Below are 24,751 nucleotides of genomic sequence, written 5' to 3'. Positions count from 1 at the left end.
CTTAGCACCTTGCTGTTGCTGAGGCTGGCTTTGAACTTGAAACCTTCCTGTCTCAGCCTACAGAGCCAGCTGCAGGAATTATAGGTGTGCTCCACCGTGCCTGGCTTTGAACAATATTTTTTTTTTTTTTTAGAGAGAGAATTTTAATATTTTTATTTTTATTTTTAGTTTTTCGGCGGACACAACATCTTTGTTTGTATTTGGTGCTGAGAATCGAACCCAGGCCGCACGCATGCCAGGCGAGCGCGCTACCGCTTGAGCCACATCCCCAGCCCTGAACAATATTTTAAAAAATGTTTTTAAAATAGATCAAAATGAGGCTTAGAGTCTCAGGAAACTTTTGTTTGAGGAATGCCAATTTTTTTTTCTTTTGTAGCAAATAATAGCATATTACTGTTCTCCCAAGACATTGACTGCTTCTCTAACTCTTGTCAAGGAGTTGTCTTCTGGTGTTTTACCTAGTGTCAACTTTACTCCATCAGTATCACAGCTTAACACTGTTAATTAAAAAAAATACAAAAGGTAGATAATTTGTTAGCTCTCATAGCGCAGGTTCTACCTGTCTTTGTCCCTTGTTTTAGAACACTTTACTGACATATTTAGTACATCCATTAATGAGATAAATCTGTTAGCTCTAGAATGTAAAAATACCATGTTAAAGTCTTTTGTCTGAAAACAAAAGTAATTGAAAAATTGGAAAATAAAAAAAAATAAAGAAAAATCATTTCTAATCTTACCACTCAGAGACAGTTACTGTTAACATCTCGATGTGTATGCTGCTCTTTTCCTTTCTTGTACCTGTACACATATTAAATTTTTTGCGCGCACGTGCACACACACACACACACACACACACACACTACTTTTTAGCTTGCTTTTTCTCATCTGCTGTTTTCAGTGTAACTATTTTTCTACATGACTTAGTGACTATATAAAATTCTATAATATGGTCTTTTTTTTTTTGGTAGGGTTCCTTCTAATTCATGTAACACCTCCATAACTTTTTCTTTTTTGGTACTGGCTATTAAACCCAGGGGCGCTCTACCACTGATCTATACTTCCTAGCCCCCCCCCCCCTTTAAAAATAATAATTCTATTTATTTATTTATTTATTTATTTATATGAGGTGCTGAGGATCCAGTCCAGTGCCCCACACATGCTAGATAAGCACTCTGCCACTAAGCTACAGCCCAACCCTCCTTTTCTTAAATATGCTTAAAAATAAGATTTCAGGACTGGGTGTACCCATGTTTTATTTAATTCATCATGTGTTTTCAGGTATTAAAGCTTTAAATTCTTATTAAATGGAGATGTTAGGTTAGGGTGTGTAGCTCAGCATTAGAGTGCATGTTTAGCAGTTGCAACAAACGGGGTTCAATTTCCAGCACACATACGCACAAAAAATGGTGTTGCATGGTTATTGTAAGGATCAAATGAAATAATATGGTATTTTAAAATATTTTGTCATTAATTTTAATTTGTCACTAAATTACTTTCAGTGAGAAAATATAAGGGCAAAGATTATTAAAGCCAACACAAAGTTGGAGGGGGCTTTTTTTTGTTGTGAAGTTGGAATTGCTTTTTATTATATTATATAATTTAAACTTCCTTAACTACTTAAATAAATTGTTGTCACATCAAATCATCTAAGAGAGACAATGGGAAATTTTTTTTAATAGGAAATCTAGTCTTCTTTCTTTGTTGCTTTTCATCTTACTCTCTAGTCATTTGAGGTCACGTTGATGAATACCCAAACTGAACTTTATGTTGCTTTTATATGTGCTTTTGTTGGTTTCTCATGTCCAGAGGTTGTTTCATCCCTTTCCTTTCCTTCCTTCCCTTCCTTCCTTCCTTCCTTCCTTCCTTCCTTCCTTCCTTCCTCCTGTCCTTCCTTCTTTGCAACTCTCAAGAGATGCTTTGGAGTTCATTTTTAAAAGTTCATGCCAGTAACATGGTGCTGATTGCTTTTGGTAGTTGCCCAGTGAAATGTGAAGCCTTGTAATGGGAGCCAACAGTCTGGAGAGCGGTTAGTTTAAAAGGAACCACTACTTCTAGTCCTGTTAGGCACAGTGGGCATTCATAGATTTAATTTTTGCTCTTTCAAGGAATGGGTATTATAATAGGCTAAGACTATTTTTAATTGTATTGTTGGATGAAGTCTTACAAGTGGTAGGAATAAGAAACATGAAATTATATTTTCAAATGTCTATGGGAAATTAGGTTTTTGGTGTTTAGCATACAGGCCACCAAACTTTCAGAGTTTTTAGACTTGTGTTAGATATACATAGTAATGGAAGTAGTGTGATGACTGTTAGTAATGCACTGAGGATGGGCATCCAAATTAAGGAGGGGTGGGAGGGGAAAGGTAGGAAATGTCTGAGAGGCCTTTGTTTTGGAGAACAGGGAACTGAAGGGCCAGAATTAGCAGAAGCTGAACAATGAGGAAATGATTTAACTACATGTATTGTTTCCCCAGACATTGTTCTGGTCTGATACCAGAGTTCCTTTCATTGTGAATAAACTTGAGGAGGGCAAAATGGGTGAAAGGAAAAACAAAAACCTTTACTTTTTAAATTGCCTTTTGTTGAGGAAAAATACCATGATTAGTAATTAACAACAACAAACATTTAAGCTGTGCCAGGCACACTTAGGCACCATCACAATAATGGTACTTTAATCTTCTTAAATTCACAGAAGGTGGCACTGAGGCCTGGGGGTGCTAGCCCACTTGCCTGGGCTCTCACAAATCTGGGAATTGGGAGAACCAGAAAACATACTTGGCTGCCTGCTCCTCACTTTTTTCTTCTGTCACCTCTTTTTTTTTTTAAATGCATTTTTTTTTTTTTTTTTTTTATTATTATGTGGTGCTGAGGATCGAACCCAGGGCCTTGCACATGCTAGGCGAGTGCTCTACCACTGAGCCCCAGCCCCAGCCCCTTCTGTCGCCTCTTAAGATAGTTTTTCCACTTTTCTGTGCAGCAATCCTGAATGTCTTTGTCTAATTTGAATTTTACTGTTAGGTTAATATTTATCTTGGTGTCTCTTCTTGAAAGAGTAAAGTCATGAAAAAAGGGAGGGGATCACAATTACCAGTGTAGAAGTCTTTGGGTCACTTGGATTCAGTGCTCCATGCCTTTCAGATTGTTTCTCTTTAAAATTATTAAATTTGTTTAGGAAGAGCAGAACTGTCATGTGAAAGTTTCAAGAATATTATATCTAGTTTATTTTATGTAATGGTGATCACATAATGGCACTAAGGAATTGCAGGTTTTTTTTTTTTCTTCTCATGTTGCATATTTATTTATTTATTTATTTGGTGCCAGGGATTAAACCTAGGGGCACTTAGCTAGATCCCTAGCCTTCCCCCGCATTTTTAAAATTTTTACTTTGAGACTTTTTTGGGGGGTGAATATCAGGGATTGAACTCAGGGGAACTCATCTACTGAGCCACATTCCCAGCTCTATTTCATATTTTATTTAGAGACAGGGTCTTGCTTAGTGCCTTGCTTTTGCTGAGGCTGGCTTTGAACTCAGGATCCTCCTGCCTCAGCTTCCTGATCTGCTGGGATACACGTATGTGCCACCATGCCCATCATTTTGAGACTTAAAAAAAAAAAAAACCAAAAAAAACTTTTAGTTGTAGATGGACACAATACCTTTATTTTATTTACTTTTATGTGGTGCTGAGGAGTGAACCCAGTGTCTAAGATGTGCTAGGCAAGAGCTTACCACTGAGCTACATACAACTCCAGCTCCTTGAGACAGTTTGACCTAGTTGCTTAGGGCCTTGCTACTTTGCTGAGGCTGGCTTTGAGCTTATGATCCTCCTGCCTCAGCCTTCCAAGTTTCTGGGATTACAGGTGTGTGCCGTTGCACCTGGATATATATTTATTTTCTAGAACTCTGGGATTGAGATTATGATGAACACATATGGTATATTTATGCCTGTTTTGTAAGATTAGAATCTAAGTTTGTTATTTTAAAATGATGAAGGAGCTTTATGATAGGTCTTTTGCTCTGCTTTATGACAATATGCTTTGTGTAAACATTTTACTATATTTCCAGAATATATTGCTGTGAGAAGGGGAAGGAGCTGTCTATGGGTTTTGATTTTATGGTTTTAAAATATAATTGGCACACACAGTATTTTTTAATTGTATACCATTTTTTTGTATATATATTTTAGTTGTAGATGGACATAATGTGCTTATTTTATTTATTTATTTTTATGTGATGCTGAGGATCGAACCCAGGGCCTTGCACGTGTGAGGCGAGCACTCTACCGCTGAGCCATAACCCCAGCCCCCCACATTTATTTTATTTATGTATTTTTTTATTTGGTGCTGAGGATCGAACACAGTGCCTCATACGTGCTATGCAAGTGCTCTTTTATCGAGCTACAACCTCAGCCCTAATTGTATACCATTTTAAAAAAATTTTTTTCCTTTTAAGGTATTTTTTTAGTTGTCAATAGACTTTTATTTTATTTATTTATACGCGGTGCTGAGAATCGAACCCAGGGCCTCACACGTACTAGGCAAGTGCTCTACCACTGAGCTACAACCCCAGCCTGTATACTAATTTTTTAAAATTTTTGTTATTTGAGGATTTTGGAAGAGGAAGGTTGTACTGAAGATACCACTAGACTTTTTAACAAGCCGGGAACATGCTTTGTGAGAAAAGTAAATATAAAGTTACAGTGTTGCTATACTGATATGTTAATTATAGTCACAGACAAAATCTTAGTAGTTTGCTAGCAACAGTATAATTACTACATTAGAGACTTTGAGATATTAGATAAACACATTTATTCTGCAGGATAAAAAGGCTTTTAAGTACAAATGTGTTTTGACTGCCTTATTTTCTAGGGCTCAGTGATGAAAACATCATTTCTGCATAAAGATGGCAAGATAATAAAATTGGAAAAAAGACAAGGAGAAAAAAGGGTTAAATTGAGGCATTTAACAGACTTTATATGGCTAGTAATTTTGACTTGGAGTGGCTCCAAGAAAGAGAACGTGGTCAGCTGTGGTTCATAAGTAACATTTTGTGTGATCACTGTTTTGAAGATGTTTCTCATGGATAGGGGTAAAGACAGCCTTGATAGTAAGGACACTATCCCGAGTGTCCTTGGCTTTCCTGAGGTAACCAGTGTTGGCTATAGCATGAGGACAAAATTTGAAGACAGAGTGAAGGTGTGGGGGTTGTATGGAGAGGATGAATGAGGGGTCATTCTTTTGGACTTGAGGGGAAAACATTCAGGTCTTACATGTTGTGGCTGCCTTTCAGATTCATGAAGGAAGACTCAAGAAAACAGCTTTGAAATCAGACAAGATTTGGATGGTTACTGGATCCAGGGCCCAAAGGAGCAGGTTAGCAGAGCAAGGGATTGGAAAATCACGAGACAGTCTGAGCAAAGACTCATTCCCTGGGGAGTCCTGAAGTTGGTTTTAATGAAGATCATTGTAGTAATGGTAGGAAACATAGTTTGCCTGCCTCCTGAATCACTTTCATATCCTGGCTGCCATACCCGGTGCCCTCCCTATTGCCTTCCTCTAGGCCACCCTCAGTTCTTCTTCACCCAAACAGTCCTTTGTCCTTATTTCTCTATCTCCAGAGAAGACAGACCCTGCAGGTGATTTCATCCAGTCCCAAGCCTTTAAATGCCATTGGAACAGTGACTCCCAGGTTAATTTCTTCTGCCTGGATCTTTCTGTAGGACTCTTCCTAGAGTTGTCCACCCAATGCCAGCTTAACTCTACTTGAAAGTCTTAAGAAGTGTCTCAAACCCAACATGTCCTAAACAGAACTGTGGTTTCCCCCTTTCTCACCCAACCAAAGTGGCTGCTCTTTCATTACCCATTCTTTTAGCTGCACAGATCAAAAATAGTCATTCTTGCCTTTTCCCTTTTCCTCACAGATTCCATCAGTAAGTCCTATTGTCTTTACCTTCATAATATATCCTCAATCACTTTTTACCATTTTTACTTTAACCCAAAGTCAGTATTACAATAGCTTCTTGTCTCTGCTTTCTACCCATGTCCCCATGTAGTAGCCAGACATAGTTTAGAGGTATAAATCAGATATGCTGCCCCTCTGCTTAAAATTCTTCATTAGCTTCTTATTATTTTTAGAGTAAAACTTAAAATCCTTGCCTTGGTCATAAGCCTTCACTGGATTTGGCTTCTCAATTTGATGAGTTAACATCTCTCATCATTTACAGTGTGGTTGTGTTCATTAGTTTTTTGTGATTGTGACAAAAGTTTAGATAAAATTGACTGAAAGGGAGGAAGGATTTATTTTGGTTCATGGTTTCAGTCTGTGGTTGGGCTTGTGATGAGGTAGAACATCATGGCAGTCAGGAAGCAGAAGATGGGCACTGTAATACCCAGAGTCTCACACACAAAAATCTAAGTATAATATTTCTTTATAAACTTCTATTAAATGATGTACTGATATGTAGGCACTGATATTGGTCCTTTATTCCAAATCCAGTGTTCTATTACAAGATAGAATAATACTGTCGTCCTCCACCCTTTTGTTGTTGTTTTTTGTTTTTTATACTTGGGATTGAATCCAGTGGCACTTAATTACCAAGCCAAAAACCCCCAGTTCTTTTCATTTTAATTTTGAGACAAGGTCTAAGTTAGCTTAGAGCCTCGCCAAGTTGTTGAGTCTGGCTTCAAACCTGTGCTTTTTTTTTTGCCTCAGCCTCTTGAGCTGCTCCTCTTCCTTTTTTAAAAAATATTTTCCTTTAGTTGTAGTCAGACACAATACCTTTATTTTATTTATTTATTTTTTATGTGGTGCTGAGGACTAACCCAGCACCCCGCACATGCTAGGTGAGCGGTCCACCGCTGAGCCACAACCCTAGGCCTTCCCCTTCCCTTTTAGGTCAGAATCTTCCAATTTCTTTATTGGGCTAGAGATAGGGAGGTATACCTCAACCATTATTAATTCAGAAAGAAAAATACTGCTGGGTATGATGGCATACACCTGTGATTCTAGCTACTCTAAAATCTGAGGCAGGAGGATCACAAGTTTGTAGCTAGCCTGGGCAACTTAGTAAGACCCTGTCTCAAAATAAAAAATAAAAAGGGCTGGGGATGTAGCTCAGGTAAAGAGCCCCTAGGTTCAATCCTCAGTATTGGTCGGTGGGGAAGAACAAGAAAAATTGTTTGGCATATTTAAAAACACTAACTCATTGTCCATGGAAATAACCTCGTCCTTTAAGGGCTTTTGTTTAGAGGGTTTAATGAGTGTAAATGCTGTTATTGAGATTTTATCCCTGTAAAAATTTTTTTTGTTTCCAAGTTCTATTGTTTAAAATTTTTTATTAGGAAAAATGTATTCAAGTTATTTTATAAAGAATAAAATAACTCAAGGCTGGGGATGTGGCTCAAGCGGTAGCGCGCTCGCATGGCATGCAGGTGGCCCGGATTCGATCCTCAGCACCACATACCAGCAAAGATGTTGTGTCCGCCGAGAACTAGAAAATAAATATTAAAAAATAAATAAATAAATAAAATAACTCTAGGTACTGATTTTAAGATGTAGAAATCACAAGTGCCTTCTGAAAGAGGTAATAGCGATATTGAATTTCTATATTGTTCTAAAGTGTCTTACATTTCTCATTTGGAAATTGAAGTTGAATTCTTTTTAAATATTGTGGGTAAATTTAATGTTGTTTGTCAAATATAAAGAGACTTTTTTTTCTTTGCATTTCTGGGGATGGGACCCAGGGCCTTGCACTTGCCATGAAAATACTCTACCACAAGCTCCATCCTCAGTCCTATAAAGAGCTTTTTTTAAAAAAATACCTTTATTTTATTTATTTATTTTTATGTAGTGCTGAGGATCAAATCAAGGGCCTCATAAGTACTAGGCAAGTGCTCTACTGCTTGAGCCACAACCCTAGACCCTAGGGTTGTTAAAAAACTGTATATTTATGTTAAAAGGTGTTCATTGTTGGTAGGTATAGATTTTTAAAAAAATATTTTTAGATGGGCACAACACCTTTATTTATTTATTTATTTATTTATTTTTAAGAGAGAGAGAGACAGAGAGAATTATTTATATATATATATATATATATAAAACTTTTTTTTTTTTTAGTTTTCGGCGGACACAACATCATTGTTTGTATGTGGTGCTGAGGATTGAACCTGGACCGCACGCATGCCAAGCAGCCTGCTACCGCTTGAGCCACATCCCCAGCCCACCTTTATTTATTTTTACGTGGTGCTAAGGACCAAACCCAGTGCCTCATGCTTGCTAGGCAAATGCTCTCCACTGAGCCACGACCACAGTCCATTGTAGATTGGTTTTGAAGATATAAATAAGGAAAAATAACTGGTATCAGAATTTTTACAGATCTGGGAGAAGGGAATCCTGAGAAGGAGGGAAGGATCATATGTACCTTGAAAAAATTAACTCGTTGGTGTACTTTTCTTTTTCTTTTCTAGAAAAAAGACAACGATGGGATAGGATGTGAGAATTGGTTCTTTCGCAAAAGTTGGTAGCTAAAAGAATGTATGAAATGTGACTTTAAAATAATTTGCAGAAATTGGAAATGTTTTGTTTTAGAGTGGTAAAGATACTTCAGAGGGAGTACCCTGCATCTCATCAGATTTCTTTTTTTTTTGCACAGGGGATTGAAACCAGGGGTGCTTAACCACTGAGCCACATCCCCAGCCTGTTTTTTATTTTATTTTTTTTAAATTTTGAGAGAGGGTCTTGCTAAGTTGCTATGGCTGACTTTGAACTTGTGGACCTCCTGCCTCAGCCTCTTGGGCCCTGGGGATTACAGGTGTGTGCCACCTACCTGTCTTTAATGGAATTCTCATTGCCAAGTCACTGAAATCCAGAATCTGGATCATGCAGTGGGATGCTAATTTTCATTTTGTTGGTAGAGTTTGTATGGTATATGATCCTTGTAATTCCCAGTTTTAAATGGATAGGGGGTTTTAAATAATGGTGGTGGTTTAATTTTGAAATGGTATAATTATGCATATGCACAAAATGCCTTACTGTCCTTTGTCTTGGCATTCGCTCACAGACATAGAGAGCAGGCATTTAAATGATGGTATTTGGCTAAAAGTGTGAGCTCTGGAGCCTGTTTCATCTATACAATGAGAATGCGAAAACATTTGCCTCTTGAGCAGTTGGGAGAATTAAAGAGATAAACAAAAATATTTCTGTCTCTGAGTAACTGCTCTTTATATGTTGGCAGTTATTTAAATCTTGTATATAGTACCTTTTGGTTAGAAGTACATTTCCTTGGGGCTGGAGTTGTGGCTCAGTGGTAGAGCACTCGCCTAGCATAGGAAGGGCCCTGGGTTTGATCCTTAGCACCACATAAAAATAAATGAATGGAATAAAGGAATTGTGTCCAACTACAACTAAAAATTAAACATTTTTAAAAGAAGTACACTTCCTTGCTTAGATTACCATTTTAAATACCATTAATGGTAATTAATGTAATCATTTGTGTTTTGAGAGATGTTCTTTCTAGAACTGTGTCCCCTTGTCACATGATTATGTGCAGTGTGAGCCTTATTAATACTCTGTCAGCATTTGAGGTTGGAACGTAAGTGTGTGGCTGTACCCAGTGGAATCCAGAGAGAGAGAGAGCGAGAGCGAGAGAGGGAGCTAAGCACCATAGCAACTGTTGCTATTTGTGTCCTGAGCAGCAGCTGCCTGAGACAGATTTATTTTTTAATCCTGATCTCACTGATAGTCTGGGATGTGGCCCTGTTTTAGAGAAGCAGATTTGTTGAGATGTCCAGTCTTCCAGATTTCATGACCACATGTTACAAGGATTCTGTGTCATGTGAAAAATGAGGAGCCAGAAACTTTGTGTGTATGAAAAAGGAAGATATTAAGCTTCACAGTCAGCCCCTGAAGTTTAGAGTGGATTAAACGACAAATCACTTTTAATATGGGCAGTGACTTCATGCTTTTAAGTCAAAAAGTAACTTAACATTCTACAGAAAATTTAGTAGTCTGCAACTCCACTGTATAAACACATATATGTGCTTACTTCATATGTAATAACTTACATATTCATTTTTGTCAACCAAGGATTTCAACTATGAATGCTTCATTTTCACATGCTTTTCTGAAGTAGATAGTAAGATCTTTAAAAAGAGTTGGTTACAAATTGTGGTTGGATTAATGCAATATTTTTCTAATTATTTCTGATTTGTCGACATATTTCAAACTTTATGAGGTACCTTGAACTTGTAACATGATTCATTTCTAAATTTTGACTGCTGCTTTCCTAGGGAGAATGATAAACATTCAATCACAGAATATTTTCTGAGAACTCACTGTATATTTGCCTCTGGTAAACTGGTAACCAGTAATTCTCAGTATTTTCTGAGAACTCACTGTATATTTGCCTCTGGTAATACTGGTAACACCCACTTAACTGTTTTTTGGCCTGAGTTTTTTGAAGTTCCATATGTAAATTATGTCTTCAAAATGTGATACTTTTGGGGGCTGGGGTTGTGGCTTAGTGGTAGAGTACTTACCTTGCATATGCAAGGCCCTGGGTTCGAGATCCTCAGCACCACATAAAAATTAAATAAATAAAATAAAGATATTATACCCAACCACAACTTAAAAAAAAAAAACCCATGATGCTTTTATGTTTTGATTGCCCTATTGAGATTCATTGCTATGAATATACTGATTTAGATATTTTTGAACATACAGTGTAATGTCATTTTGAATTAATGAACTTGTTACTGAGAGACTTAATGGAAACATTTTCATCCTCTAGGTATTATTAACCCAAAGAACCCAAAGGAAGCACCAAAGTCCTTCAGCTTCGACTACTCCTATTGGTCTCACACCTCGGTGAGTTTCTTTCCTCCTCTTTACTTTCATGTTAGTATTTTCCCTGCTGGAGCTGGTCTTATTCTTGGTTTGTAAGTGTGGTCAAGCATGACTTTTTTTGGGGGTGGGGGTGGTAGTACTGGAATTGACCTCAGGGGCACTCAACCACTGAGTGCGACATCCCTAGCCCTGTTTTGTATTTTGAGACAGGGTCTCACTGAGTTGCTTAGTGTCTCATTTTAGCTGAAGTTGACTTTGAACTCTCAATCTTCCTGCCTCAAGTCTTCTGAGCTGCTGTGATTACAGGCATGTGTCCTACGCTCAGCCATGACTACATTTTTTTGATATAGTGAATATTATCTAAAGAATAAAACAAAGTATTTTATTTGATGGAAAGTTTATGTACCCCCCCATATATCTATCTATATCTGTCTATCTATCTATGTATACACATACACACACACATACATATAAGCATTTAGTTTACACTAAATATGGAACCTAATTTTCTCTGATTTAGATATTCCTTGAGGATTTATTTAGAAGTATTTTAGGATTTGCATTATGAACGTTATTGTACTTACAGATCTTAGGTAGTGCCAAATTACTTAGTGTATTGCCAGTTCGTTTTTTTTTTTTTTTTTGGATTTATTTTTTAGTTTTTGTAGTTGAACACAATACCTTTATTTTATTTATTTATTTTTACGTGGTGCTGAGGATCGAACCCAGGGTTTCACACGTGCTAGGGGAGCGTACTACTGCTGAGCCACAACCCCAGCCCCAGTGTATTGCTAGTTTTAAGTTAAAATTTTGAAGATATATCTAGGAAGATTAGAATGACCTCAGTTAAATTGTTGTTCATTTGTTAGTTTGATTTGTGTTACTGGGAATAGATCCAGGGTTGCTCTACCACTGAGCTATATCCTCGGCCCTATCCTCAGTCTTTTTTTATTTTTATTTTTAAAATATTTTTTAGTTGTAAATGGAAACAATTTTATTTGTATGTGGTGCCGAGGATTGAACCCAGTGCTTCATACATGTGAGGTGAATGCTCTACTTTGCCTACAACCCCAGCAACAGTGTCTTGCTAAGTTGCTGATGCTGGCCTCCAACTTGTGCTCCTCCTACCTCAGCCTCTAGAGTAGCTGTGGGCCACCACATCTGGCTTGTTTTTTCTTTTCTTTTCTTTTTTTTTTTTTTTTTAATCACAGTAGATCGATGTGTTCTGAATGTTTGGAAAGAACCTGCAAATCCACAAGGAAAACAAGATATCATTAACATCTAGGAAAATGGAGAATAGGGGCCACCATGGCACCTTTACTCACTGTATGACCCTAGTGTTTGCTGGCTTTTAGGGATTGTTCTAAACTGGAGTTTGCTTTTGTACCATCCATCTCTGTTGTATGTTTTAGTTTTTGTTTGTCCTGTTTTACATTGAGGAGTAAGAGATGTTTTAAACTATGAACATGGGATGGGATTGTGGCTCAACGGTAGAGCGCTCCCCTAGCACGGGTGGGACCTGGGTTCGATCCTCAGCACCACATAAAAATAAAGGCATTGTGTTGTGTCCATCTACACCTAAATAATAGTTTTTTTTTTTTTTTTTTTTTTTAATATTTATCAACGAAAGCTAATTGCTAAGGAATAGTCTGGAATGAATTGTAAGCATTCTTCACTGAAAGCTATGTTTATTGAAAAGAGCCTCATTAGCTAAGTGAGTTCAAAGAAGTATTTTTTTAATGTGGACCTGAACTTTGATCTTTTATTCCCATTTTCTACTCAAGAAAATCTTCTTGGAGCTCCTTATGAACAGAGTAGTATAAGGTTATGGAAAATGAAACATAATTATGCCAGATAAATTTCACCTTGAAGTTTTTGTGCATGGCTGACCTGGATGCCTCTTAATAAAGCTTAGTTGGGCGGGAAGGAGAAGAATAACAAGAAAACCTTCATGTAGTAGGTAGTTAAAAATGTGTGGCATGTTTTGGGTTTCTATTCTGATTCTAAACACTTATTTATTATGGAAGCAATCAAATAAATATGGATTATGAATAGAATGCCATTTATTTTTCTTTATTTTTAATCTTTACAGCCTGAAGATCCCTGTTTTGCATCTCAAAATCGTGTGTACAATGACATCGGAAAGGAAATGCTCTTACATGCCTTTGAGGGTTATAATGTCTGTATTTTTGCCTATGGGCAGACTGGTGCTGGGAAATCTTATACAATGATGGGTAAACAAGAAGAAAGTCAGGCTGGCATCATTCCCCAGGTAAAAAATAAAACAGCAAAAAAACTTAAATTGCTTTAAAAGATATTTTTATTTTGCAAATATTTATTCAAGAATTAGGATTTGCTAGGTAGAGCACTTGCCTAGCATGTGTGAGGCTCTGGTTAATTTTTTAATTAAAATATGTTTATATTAAGTCATGTATTTAGGAATTGTCCTTCTTCGTATATAGTAGTCCCCGTCCTGAAAAAGCGTGTTTTTTAAAAATATAATTATTATTTCAGAATTACCATTTGTTGTAAATTTCAAATTCCATTCAGACTTCTAGAGAATCACAAACATATAGTTCATTTTTCAAAGTGTAAATTGCTTTAAAGTATGATTGTCATTGTAGTATATGATTGCCTTATGGCTAAAAGTATAGCAAATGAAAATTCGGTAGCATTTTTATTGTTTTTATTAAAATATCACATATTTTACAGAAGAAATATAGGGGATAGGATGAAGTTTAAAATTTTCCAGATCAAGAAAAATTTAATGTTTCTTGTCAAGAAATGTCACTTTGCAGTAGAGTAGCATCTCATATAAGGGTGAGGAATTTTGATGTAGTAGTAAAGGGAAAGTTTTATAGAGGAAGGATTATTCTTAAAAATTCCTTATTTGCCTCTTCCAAATAGTATAAATTCTTCATCTGTGTCTATAAGTTTATATAGTCACTGATAATATAACAAATTGATGTATAGCATCAGCAATACATCAGTGCAAATATTGTCCTAGTAGTGTCATTGTTACAGTAATATTGACAGTAGAGTCACAAGTACTACGCAGAAGCAGATTCACATGTGTTTAACATGATGGTGATACAACTTCTGTAAATAGCTGACTTTCCCTTTCTCCCCCAAATGTGACTTTCTTCTTCAGAAAACAAAATCAAGGTTCAATTATTGAGGGAGAATATAGATATATAAGAAGAACATATTCAGAGTTTTAAAAAATTTCATTCAAAATGTTAATCCTACCTTGAGGTTTATGATGTGGAGAGAGAAAGAGAAAGGGGGTCTTGCTAATTCACTTAGCACTTGTGAATAACAGTACTTCTCTGATTTGGGCAACTCATGTTTTCTCTTATTCTGCTTCCTTAGTTGTGTGAAGAGCTCTTTGAGAAGATCAATGACAATTGCAATGAAGAGATGTCTTATTCTGTAGAGGTGAGTGTAGCCGTGGTTGAAATCAGGGGCCTCTGTGTTCCTGTTCCTCCAACATTACATTTACTTGTTTGTTCATTCATTCATTAACTGGTATTGAGGATTAATAAATCCAGGAGTACTTTACCACTGACCTACATCCCTAGCCCTTTTTAATTTTATTTTGAGACAGGCTCTCTCTAGGTTATCCAGGCTTACCTGTAACTTGTGTTCCTCCAGTCTCAGCTTCTTGAGTAGCTGGGATTACAGTTGTGACAAGCACATCTGGGGTAGTCCCTGATTTGCATATGTGCTTTCTGAAGCTGCTTTTACACACACACACACACACACACACACACACACACACACACATTTTTGGTATTCATTTTCATAGTAACTGAAATTGAGGTGTTTTATTAAAGTGAGCCTGTTGTTCTGAGAAATTAAGCTGCCTTTTAAGCAAACTATTTAATGACATTTATTTAGTATGTGTTGTGATTTTCTTTTTCTCTTTGTGGTGCTGAGGATTGAATTCATGGCCTCACACATGCTAGGAAAGTGCTCTACCACCAGGCTACATCCTGCTCTGTGTTGTAATTTTCTGTAGGACTTAATTCCTCATTATTCCACTTAGTGGCCTTGAGTTTTTCTTTAACCTATAAGGCATTGCATGAATTTCTGCCCTGTGACTATCATAGACCAAAAAGTGTATGTGCTCTAAGAAAATTTTATGTTGAGATGAATTTTCTAAACAGCTTGGCTTCATCCCATAACCATTCTTTTTTTTAAATCAGGTGCTACAGTGTTTGAGCTTATAGATAATAAAAGAAGATGCCATTTCCTTTCAAATTAGAGTTCACAGACTTATTTTGAAGTACAAATTGGATCCCTGGTGGATACTGTGGTTCCTTGTCACATTTTCTAACCCCCTTTCCTACTTTTTTCTCTGTTCTCTGCTTCAGCTATATTTTGCTGTTTCTAGAATATGCCAGGAGCAGTCCTTCCTCAGGGTTTTTATATTTACTCTTTCTTCCGCTGAAAAGGTTCTTCCCCTGGATTTCTTTTTCTCTCTCTCTTTAATAACTTAAAAAATATATATATTTTTTTGTTGTTTGTTTATTTTTTTATAGTGCAGGGACCAAATGCAGGACCTTACACATGCTAGGCAAGCTCTCCACCACTTCAGAACCATGCTCTCTGCCCTTCCCCTAGATTTATTTTTCTGACTAAGTTTCCCTCTTCTTTCATGTCCTTGCTCAAATCTTACCCTCTCAGCAAGACTGACCTTGACCACTGTATTTAACACTATAACTCTGCCCCAGTAATCCTAATCCCGCTTGTTCTGGTTTTCTTTTTCCTGCAGTATTCATCATGTTCTAACATACTTCATAAACTATCTACTTATTGCATTTGTTGTTCCTCGTAGTCACCATTGCTAGAATTATAAAGGTCACTAGAGCAGCATTTTTTTTTTTTTTTGGACACAATAACTTTATTTATTTTTATGTGGTGCTGAGGATTGAACCCAGGGCCTTGCACATGTGAGGCAAGCGCTCCACTGCTGAGCCATAACCCCAGTCCCAAGGGCAGCATCTTTGTCTGTTTTATTTATTGATGTCTGTCAGGTGCCTAGACTATGTCTGGAAGATGGTCGGTGAATTGGATTTGCCAAGTGAGGTCTGTCATAGTTGGTTCATAAGTAAAATAAATAATAATGACTTTGGTTGGATTCACATTGTAGAGAATAAGCAGTGGTGTACACTAATCTTCTCTCAAGTTATTTGGGTTCACTTAGTCTCACATTTGAGTGAAAAAGACCAACTTTTTGATAGATACATGTATCTTCTGGGAGTTCAGGATTGTGTGAATTTAAGCAGGCAAACATGATTAAAACAAGTCATTTCACTTTCTAGTGTGAATTGCTGTCACAAACAAAATTTGTTGTCCTTGTTTTACTCCCATAATAGATGATTTACTTTCAGGATTCTTAATTTTTAACTGACTTTTAAAAACCAATATAAAAATACAGATCGAGACTGACAAAAGGAGAAAGGCAGAAGAAATGGAGATAAGGTTCCAGTGCAAATACTTGGAAAATGTGTCTGTAGAAATTTAAGTTGAAAAATGCAGTTTATATTGTATTCCTGTAGCACAGTGATGCAGAAGGATCTCCTTCCTGGGAAGCATCATAAAGTGGCCTACCATGGTGAATGTATCCCAGATCAGAGACTTATGTGCTTAGGATTTTATAGATACATTGGGAACAAAACCATCCTTCAAAGTCAGACTCTTTTTTTCTTTTATAGTGCTGAGAATCGAGCCCAGGGTCTTTTTTTTTTTTTTTCCTTTTTTTTTTTTTAAAGAGAGAGTGAGGGGGAGAGAGAGAGAGAGTTTTAATATTTATTTTTTAGTTATTGGCAGACACAACATCTTTGTTTTGTATGCGGTGCTGAGGATCGAACCCGGGCCGCATGCATGCCAGGCGAGCGTGCTACCGCTTGAGCCACATCCCCCGAAAGTCAGACTCTTTTGAGTGAAGCTCATTTGGCTGATGTTAGGAAACCCAATATATTGGCTCTTATTATTCCATGAGGAATAACTAAGACCAGAACACTCACTTTGCAAGACCTAGTTAATTATCTTTCTGTGCACAAACCTCTTTTTGAATCCTGGTAGTGGTTTGGTAAGCATGAAATTGGAAGGGAATTGATTAGATAAATTGTGTAATTGCCTCAGGTTAAGCCTAATTAATTCATCATCGTGGTAGGCATGGTCCTGTTGGTGACATAAGAATTTATGAAGTATCTATTTTCTGAGGCTTCGTCCTCTTTTTTAGGTCTCAATTAGGCCACTATGAATTATCAGCTAGCCCTCAGTCCTTCTGGTATATATGTTGTCCGTAGTTCTTAACAGTGTGGTCAGTCTTAAAGAATTAGTCACTGGTCTCTTGTCCTCCCTGCTCTGGAATATTAATATTGTTCCTTGGTTTTAACTCTGATAGAATTCTTTTTTTCCAACCCTTGGAGTGACTTCACTTTAAATTTCCATTACTGACAGTAGTATGTACATTTAAAATTGATAACTGATAAATTACTACTAAAATATCTTTCCTGCCTAAGACAAGTAGCAACCATTATGTGCCAGAGATAAAACCTTCCTTCCCTGCAAAGTCAGAAGGTGGGTTCTAACCTACACAGGGTGCATACTACTAATAGAAAAAAGGGCCTAGAACTTTTTTTTTTTTTTTAAGTTGTAGTTGGACACAATACCTTTATTTCACTTATTTATTTTTATGTGGTACTGAGGATTGAACCCAGGGTCTCGCACGTGCGAGACGAGCGCTCTACCACTAAGCCATAACCCCAGCCCCAAGGGCCTAGAACTTTGACATTTCACTTTGTAAAGGTTGCTGATCCCTAATTGTAGAGCTTTTTAAAAACTTCTTTAAAAATCTTTTTGCTTTGAGCTGGGGCTGTAGCTTAGTGCTAGAGTGCTTGCCTAGCATGCGTGAGGCACTGGGTTTGATCCTCAGCACCACATAAAAGTAAACAAATAAAGGCATTCTGTCCATCTACAACTACAAAAAATAAAAATTAAAAAAAAATATTTTTGCTGTCTGTGGTTTCTTTTTCCAGGTCCTTTAATTCACTTTAATAATATGTTCCTAGGTGAGCTACATGGAAATTTACTGTGAAAGAGTACGAGATTTGCTGAATCCAAAAAACAAGGGTAATTTGCGTGTGCGTGAACACCCACTTCTTGGACCCTATGTGGAGGATCTGTCGAAACTGGCGGTCACTTCCTACACAGACATTGCTGACCTCATGGATGCTGGGAACAAAGCCAGGTATGGTGGAAAACTGGCTAATGACAGGCCTTTGGCACATTTTGGGGCTATTTCTTCCTATTTATGACTGTCCCATGATGATAGTGATAAAAGTTGCTTCAGTTCATTTAGTCTCACATGCTGGAGAATTGGGGGCTTCTGTCTTTCTTCTCATCAAAACAATACACTACTGAAACAGAACTTTGGTTAAGTTTTACCCTTAAGTTTTAATCAAGCCGTGGTAAAGTGTTAGTCATCTTGTCTATGTGTATCGGTGGTAGTAATTGAGTCTGGAATAAATGAGCACCTAATAAAGAATAAAAATTTAATGCTCTGGTGGTTTCTAAAGGGATAGCTGGAGTATGAAAAATGATTCTGATGGCGCTTTTTGAGTTGGAGGGTATCTTGATGGGCTCACAAATAAGACAGTATTAAGAACAATTGTGTGACTGTCTAAGGCTGTAACTTCTGATTGTTATGCTTATAATGTAGAGCCTGCTGCTCCACATGTAAGAATTCCATTGTCACGTGGTCACCATTGTGTTTATTTAGGACAGTGGCAGCTACCAACATGAATGAAACAAGTAGCCGTTCCCACGCTGTGTTCACCATTGTTTTCACCCAGAAGAAACATGACTCTGAGACCAACCTTTCCACTGAGAAGGTAGGAGAACATCGTCACTAGGTTTGAGTTGCAGAGGTGGGAATTTTGAGAAATCCCTTTACTATCCTGTGTATTTTGTGAAAGGGAGGTAGATTGCTCTTTTACTTAACTGAGGGTACTTTATAGCCTGTACTTAACATTTTTCTTCCATCTTGTATCAGTTTCATCATGGGTTCTTAAAGGAAATCACAGAATAGAAAACAGAGTTAAGAAAAAACAGTCTTAAGACTTTGGGTCTCATAAACTGCAAAGCGGATCCGTGGGTAGAAAATCCTTTTCTTCCTGACTGAACCATGATAATATTAATAATGTTACTACAGAATACTGTGGGATTAAATGGTGAAGAAAATAATTAGGCAAGCAGAATATGTTTTATTCCTGGAAAACAAATATAACTCCATGAGAACTCTGGTTTTCTTCAAATACCCATTCTTGTTAATTTCTCACTTTATATAGTGTTTAAATATTCCAATCCAGTTGCAGAGGTGCATACCTATTATCCTAGCAGCTCTGGAGATTGAGGCAGGAGGATTGCAAGTTTTAGGTCAGTCCCAGCACTGTAGCGAGCCCCTTCAATTTATGGAAAATAAAAAATAAAAGGGGCTGGGAATGTAGCTCAGTGTTAAAACACTGCTGGGTTCAATCCCCAATACCAAAACCAAAATTTATAGATTTTGAAATCAAACTTCTTGCTTTGAATTCTGACTGCTACTTTTCAGATATATTAACCTGGGCAAATTATTTAACCGCTTTGTGCCTCATTTTCTTCACTTATAACACCCTTATAGAGTTGTTAAAAAGGATCAAGTATTAATATAGATTAAGTACATATAATAGTGTCTAGTATAGAGTAGCCACTTAATAAATGTTAATTTTATAGTACTTAGGATGAACCCAGAGGTGCCTCACCACTGAGCTATGTTATCAGTCAGGCCCTACTACCCCTTCCCCAATAGTTTTTGTTTTTGTTTTTGTTTTTTTTTTTTAATTTTTATTTTGAGACAGGTCTCACTAAGTTGCTGAAGCTGGCCTTGAACTTGCAATTTTTTTGCCTCAGCCTCTCAAGTAAATGTTAATTTTGTTGCTATTACTGTTAATAATAATAAAAAGTTAAATTCTGCTCTGTGTGCATTCCTAAGTGGCATGCAATCTTAAATCTGAATTTAGATTTATTGTGCTAGCAGTTACACAGGATCCTTTGCTATATAAAATTAATATATTGTGTGTGATACCATTGTCACTAAAAACTAGAATCACCTTTTTTCTTGATGACATTTTATTTGCTTTCAGCTAAAAATCATTTAAAAAAAATACTAGTTATAGGTGATCAAATAACTTGCTTTGCCAGAGGTAATAATGTTGATCCTATTTAGTGGTTAGTGTTTTTCTGAATGGCACCAAGGGACATTCTATATGAAAACGTTTTGCCTTTTTCCCACAATGTTAAATCTGCAAAATTAAATATGTTAATCCTGTAGCTGTAGTGCCCCCTCTCCCCTTTGGTGCTGGGGTTGAATCTAGTGCCTTGAGCATGCTTGGTAAATGCTCTATCACTGAGTTATACTCCCAGCCCAATATCTTTCTTGATAATTCATTTTGGACCTTTTGTCTAGAGTTTCTTGAAATATAATTTTTTAAAACAACTTTACAGAGATATACAATAAACTATAAATATTTAAAGTGTTAAATTTGAGCTATGTTTTGAAATATTTTTATAACTATGCAACCAGTTCCACAGTCCAGATTAAGAGAATTTCTGTTACCTAAAAAAGTTGCTTTAGGCCCCTTTGTAATACCTCTGTATACCTCTACTACCTCATTGCAGGCAATTCCTGATCTGCTGGTGTTTTTTTTTTTTTTTTTTTTTTGGGGGCGGGTGGGGGGACAGTGTGGAACTGGAACTGGGGATTGAACTCCAGGTGCTTTACCATTGAGCTATATCCCCAGCTACTCTTTCCCCTTTTGAGCAGGGTCTTTCTAAGTTGCCCAGACTAGCCTTGAACTTGAAATCCTCATGGCTTAGCCTCCTGAGTTGCTGGGATCACAGGCCCACTCCATTGCATTGGGCTTCTGATCTGCTTTTTCTAGATCTGCTTGTTTCCTAGAATTTTATGTACATAGAATCATATAGCATGCTCTATTTTTTGCTGGGCTTCTTTGACTTAGTGTAATGATTTTATGACTCAACTATGTTACAGAGTTTATCAGTAGTTTGTTTCTTTTCATTCTGACAAATATTACATTATATAGATACATCACAGTTTGTATATTGAGTCTTATGGTAGATGAGTATTTAGTTTCTTAAGAAACTGCCAAACTGCTTTTCAAAGTGACTATAACATTTTACTTCCCCACCAACAGTATATATTAGAGCTTCTTTTTTAACATACCATTTAGTACTACACTAATGAGTTTTATATATATTTTGACATACTATAGTAAAATGTCATTTTTATCCTGAAGTTATGAACTGGTTCAGTTTTTGTTAATATAACAAAATACCTGAGGCTGGGTAACTTAATAAAGAAAAGAGGTTGCTGGGCATTGTGGTACACTCCTGTAATCCCAACTACTTAGTAGGCTGAGGCAGGCGGATTGCAAGCTTGAGTCCAGTCTTGGCAACTTAGCAAGTCCCTGTATCAAAATGAAAAATAAAAAGGGCTGGAGTTGGAGCTTGGTGGTAAAGTGCCCCTGGGTTCATTACCCAATACTAGTGGGAGGAAAAGAAGAAGAAAAGCAAAGTGGAAAGTGGCTTGTTTTACTTATAGTTCTGGAGGTTCAGGGCATTGGCATCCACATCAAATTTGACTCTGATGAGGACCTTATGACAAATGGCATCACAATGGTGGGAGCAGGTATAAAAAGGAGAGATCACATCTCCCACAGGAAGCCAAAGAAGCTGGGGAGTGGCTAGCCTTGTCCTTTTATAACAACTCTCCCTTGAGAACTCACTCAGGGGTCCCACAAGGACCTCCCTAATCCCTTCAAAGAGCAGCACCCCCATAGACCTAAGGACTTCCCATTATGTTCCACTTCTCAAAGGTTTCACACTCTTAATATTGCCACATTGGGGATCAAGTTTCAGCATATGAACCCTTGGGAGACAAGATTACATCCAAGCCACAGTCATTTTACTACTTTAGAACCAAGATAGTTGCTATGAATTTTATGCTTTGTGTGTGTGCGTGCACGTGTTGTGCACGTATGTGCTGAGCTTGCGGTCAGATGTTGAGTCACACCCCCAGCTTTATGTATATGCTCCTTAAACTGATTTTCATATATGTTTGTTGTCTTTGTCATCTTGAGTCATGGTTAAGAGCACTAATATTTTTAATCTTCTTCGTACCTTAATCTTTAAAAGAATTTCCTGCCTTTAAATGTTTTCTGCTTCTATTTGAATTGCTCCCATGTTACTGTTCTTTACTAGGTTAGTAAAATCAGCTTGGTGGATCTCGCAGGAAGTGAACGAGCTGATTCAACTGGTGCCAAAGGAACTCGATTAAAGGTATCTATTTTACCAAATAAATGGCCTTGTCAGTGTTCTGTAACATAGGTCAGCAGACTATGGCCAGTGGGACAAATCCAGCTCACCACCTGTTTTGTAAATAAAATTGTATTGAAATATAGCTCTATCCATCAGTTGATATGTTATCTATGGATGCTTTTGCAGAGTTGCGACAGATATTACATGACCCACAAACTTATGTTTGATCCTTTATAGAAAATTTTGACCTGCTGAGGATCTTTTGACTTCAAAGAAAGGTTAAGTTGGATAACAAAATAGTTAGGGAAGACATAATGGTCGAGTGAGACCTGAATTTCTGTTTGGGAAACAGGCAGATTTTGACTAGTTAGAAGTAAGACAGTAATGGGAATAGGATATACAAGATCCAGATATAAGAACAAAAGATTGTTTAATAAGACCAGAAATTTTACGTTGGTGATTTGTGGAAAGAAGGCTGCATCTGTAAGGTTTTGTAATACAAATATCTGGAAAATACCTGGAACTATGAGGTAGGTATGTGGCCTCAGCATGGTATTAAGTGTGAGGAGAAGTTACTGAGGACTAAAGGAAATTTTAGAACTTATGGACATCAACAAATATTATATGGCAAGCTTATCTTTTATATGAATAATGTGACAGTAGTAGAAACTCTTCATCCTAATTCTTTCATGTTTGATGTTTATTTTAGGAAGGAGCAAATATTAATAAGTCTCTTACAACTTTGGGCAAAGTCATTTCAGCCTTGGCAGAGGTGGTAAGTTTTATACTTCATTTTTTAAAAATAATATTTTACAACTAATATGTGTATTAGTTGTAGATAGACTCAATACCTGTATTTATATGTGGTGCCAAGGATTGAACCCAGTGCCTCACATGTGCAAGGCAAGCTCTCCACCACTGAGCTACATCCCCCGCTACTTCATTTTTTATTAAGGGGAAATTGTTTGTACAGCAGGTAGACTTGATGTTACTTTATGCTTGTTACAAAGGCTGCTGTATTTTGACCCTATTATGTATCTTGCCTTTCTCCTTTTAGAACTTTTCAGGTAAGACAGAAGTCTGACACAGTTTGATTCTGTGCTGAACATAGAATGAAACATGTAGATGTATAAAGGCTAGAGCAAAAATCAAAGGTTTGACTAATTTTTTGAGCTTTATTTTGTGTCTCACCAAAAAAAAAAAAAAAAAAAGAAAAAAAAAGTGTATGTATTGTATGTCCTTTTCCTGTGCAGTTTTTTTCTAGATAGAATACTGGGGATGTAGCTCAGGGGTAGAGTGTGAAGCCCTGGGTTTGTTCCCTAGCACTGCAAAAGTGAAAAATAAAAATAAAACACAGTCATACATCACTTAACAAGGAGTGTATGCTTTGGAAAATTCATCACTAGGCAGTTTTGATATTGTGGGTGTGTCATACAGTATGTTCACACAAACCTGATAGTATACAGTTATACAACTTGGCTTTGGTAGAGCCTACTGCTCCTACAACTGTGATGAACAGAACAGCATGAGATTAAATCAAGCACAAGAGAATGGTGCAATCAGTGGACAAGGTAAACACAAGATGCATGAGACTGCTACTGACATATGGCATACTATTTTACAGTAAACTCTTTTTAGGAAGTAGAGAATGCTCTAAAATAATAGAAAAAAGTAGAGTATGGTAAATATTAAACCAGACACTTATGTACTTAATTGTATATGCTGTGTTTTTATACAGCTGACAGTGTAATAGGTTTTAAACAAGTGAGCAGTAGTTGTGCTACCACCTAGGAATTTTTCAGCACTATTATAGTTTTATGGGAGTAGCATCATATATGCAGTCTGTACATGGACTGAAATGCCATTATTCAGCACAGAAGTGTAATTTCTCTTCCTGTCTTCCTTTCTGCCTTTCTCTTTCTCTCTTTTTTCTTTTCCCCCTAGTATTGAGGATTGAACTGAGGTTTCTTTACCACTTAGCTATATCCCCAGTTTCCTGCCTCTCTCTCTCCCTTCCTTTCTATTTATTTATTTGTTTATTTGGAAACAGGGTTTTGCTAAGTTGCTTTAGGGTCTTACTGAGTTTCTGAAGCAGACCTTGAACTTGCAATACTCCTGCCTTAGCCTCCCAAGTTACAGGGATTACAGGTGTGTGCCACCACACATGGACATGACTGTAACTTCATTCTTTCCTATTCCTTAACAGTGGAACATAAGAGCTAACACAATTTTTATATAATCGTCTTTATTATTTAGGTTAGAAGCCAAGGAAGTATTCATCATGTGTGCTCTGATGTACACTAATAATCTCATTTAAATTGCTTAAGTAGAATTAAATGTTTTCTTATCTGTGTCCGAGGAGTCATAATCTATGACTTCACTATTTTTTTGTTTGAGATTTATCCTGTGTTCTTGTTCTCTCCCTTAAATGCTTTCGTCTATAGGATAACTGCACTAGCAAGGTATGGTGGGGATTGGTAGAGATGAACTACCTATAGAATCAACTCATGGTTTTAAATCC

General features: G+C 36.9%; 1 protein-coding gene across 6 annotated transcripts in view; it reads left to right on the top strand.

Moving 5' to 3' along the window:
• Kif1b (kinesin family member 1B) overlaps positions 1-24,751 on the top strand; it is a 152,021-nt gene that overhangs the window by 30,461 nt on the left and 96,809 nt on the right. For all 6 annotated transcript variants that reach the window (XM_076861327.2, XM_076861325.2, XM_076861324.2 and 3 more), the window contains exons 3-9: positions 10,787-10,863; positions 12,935-13,114; positions 14,215-14,280; positions 17,925-18,103; positions 18,635-18,746; positions 22,174-22,251; positions 22,940-23,005. In XM_076861327.2, the coding sequence (XP_076717442.2) occupies positions 10,787-10,863; positions 12,935-13,114; positions 14,215-14,280; positions 17,925-18,103; positions 18,635-18,746; positions 22,174-22,251; positions 22,940-23,005 (758 nt within the window). The remainder of the gene's footprint in view (positions 1-10,786; positions 10,864-12,934; positions 13,115-14,214; positions 14,281-17,924; positions 18,104-18,634; positions 18,747-22,173; positions 22,252-22,939; positions 23,006-24,751) is intronic.

Source organism: Callospermophilus lateralis, chromosome 7 (assembly GCF_048772815.1).
Source record: "Callospermophilus lateralis isolate mCalLat2 chromosome 7, mCalLat2.hap1, whole genome shotgun sequence".
NCBI lineage: Eukaryota > Metazoa > Chordata > Mammalia > Rodentia > Sciuridae > Callospermophilus > Callospermophilus lateralis.
Note: the sequence above shows the minus strand (reverse complement) of the source record. Positions and strands in the feature narration are given on the sequence as shown.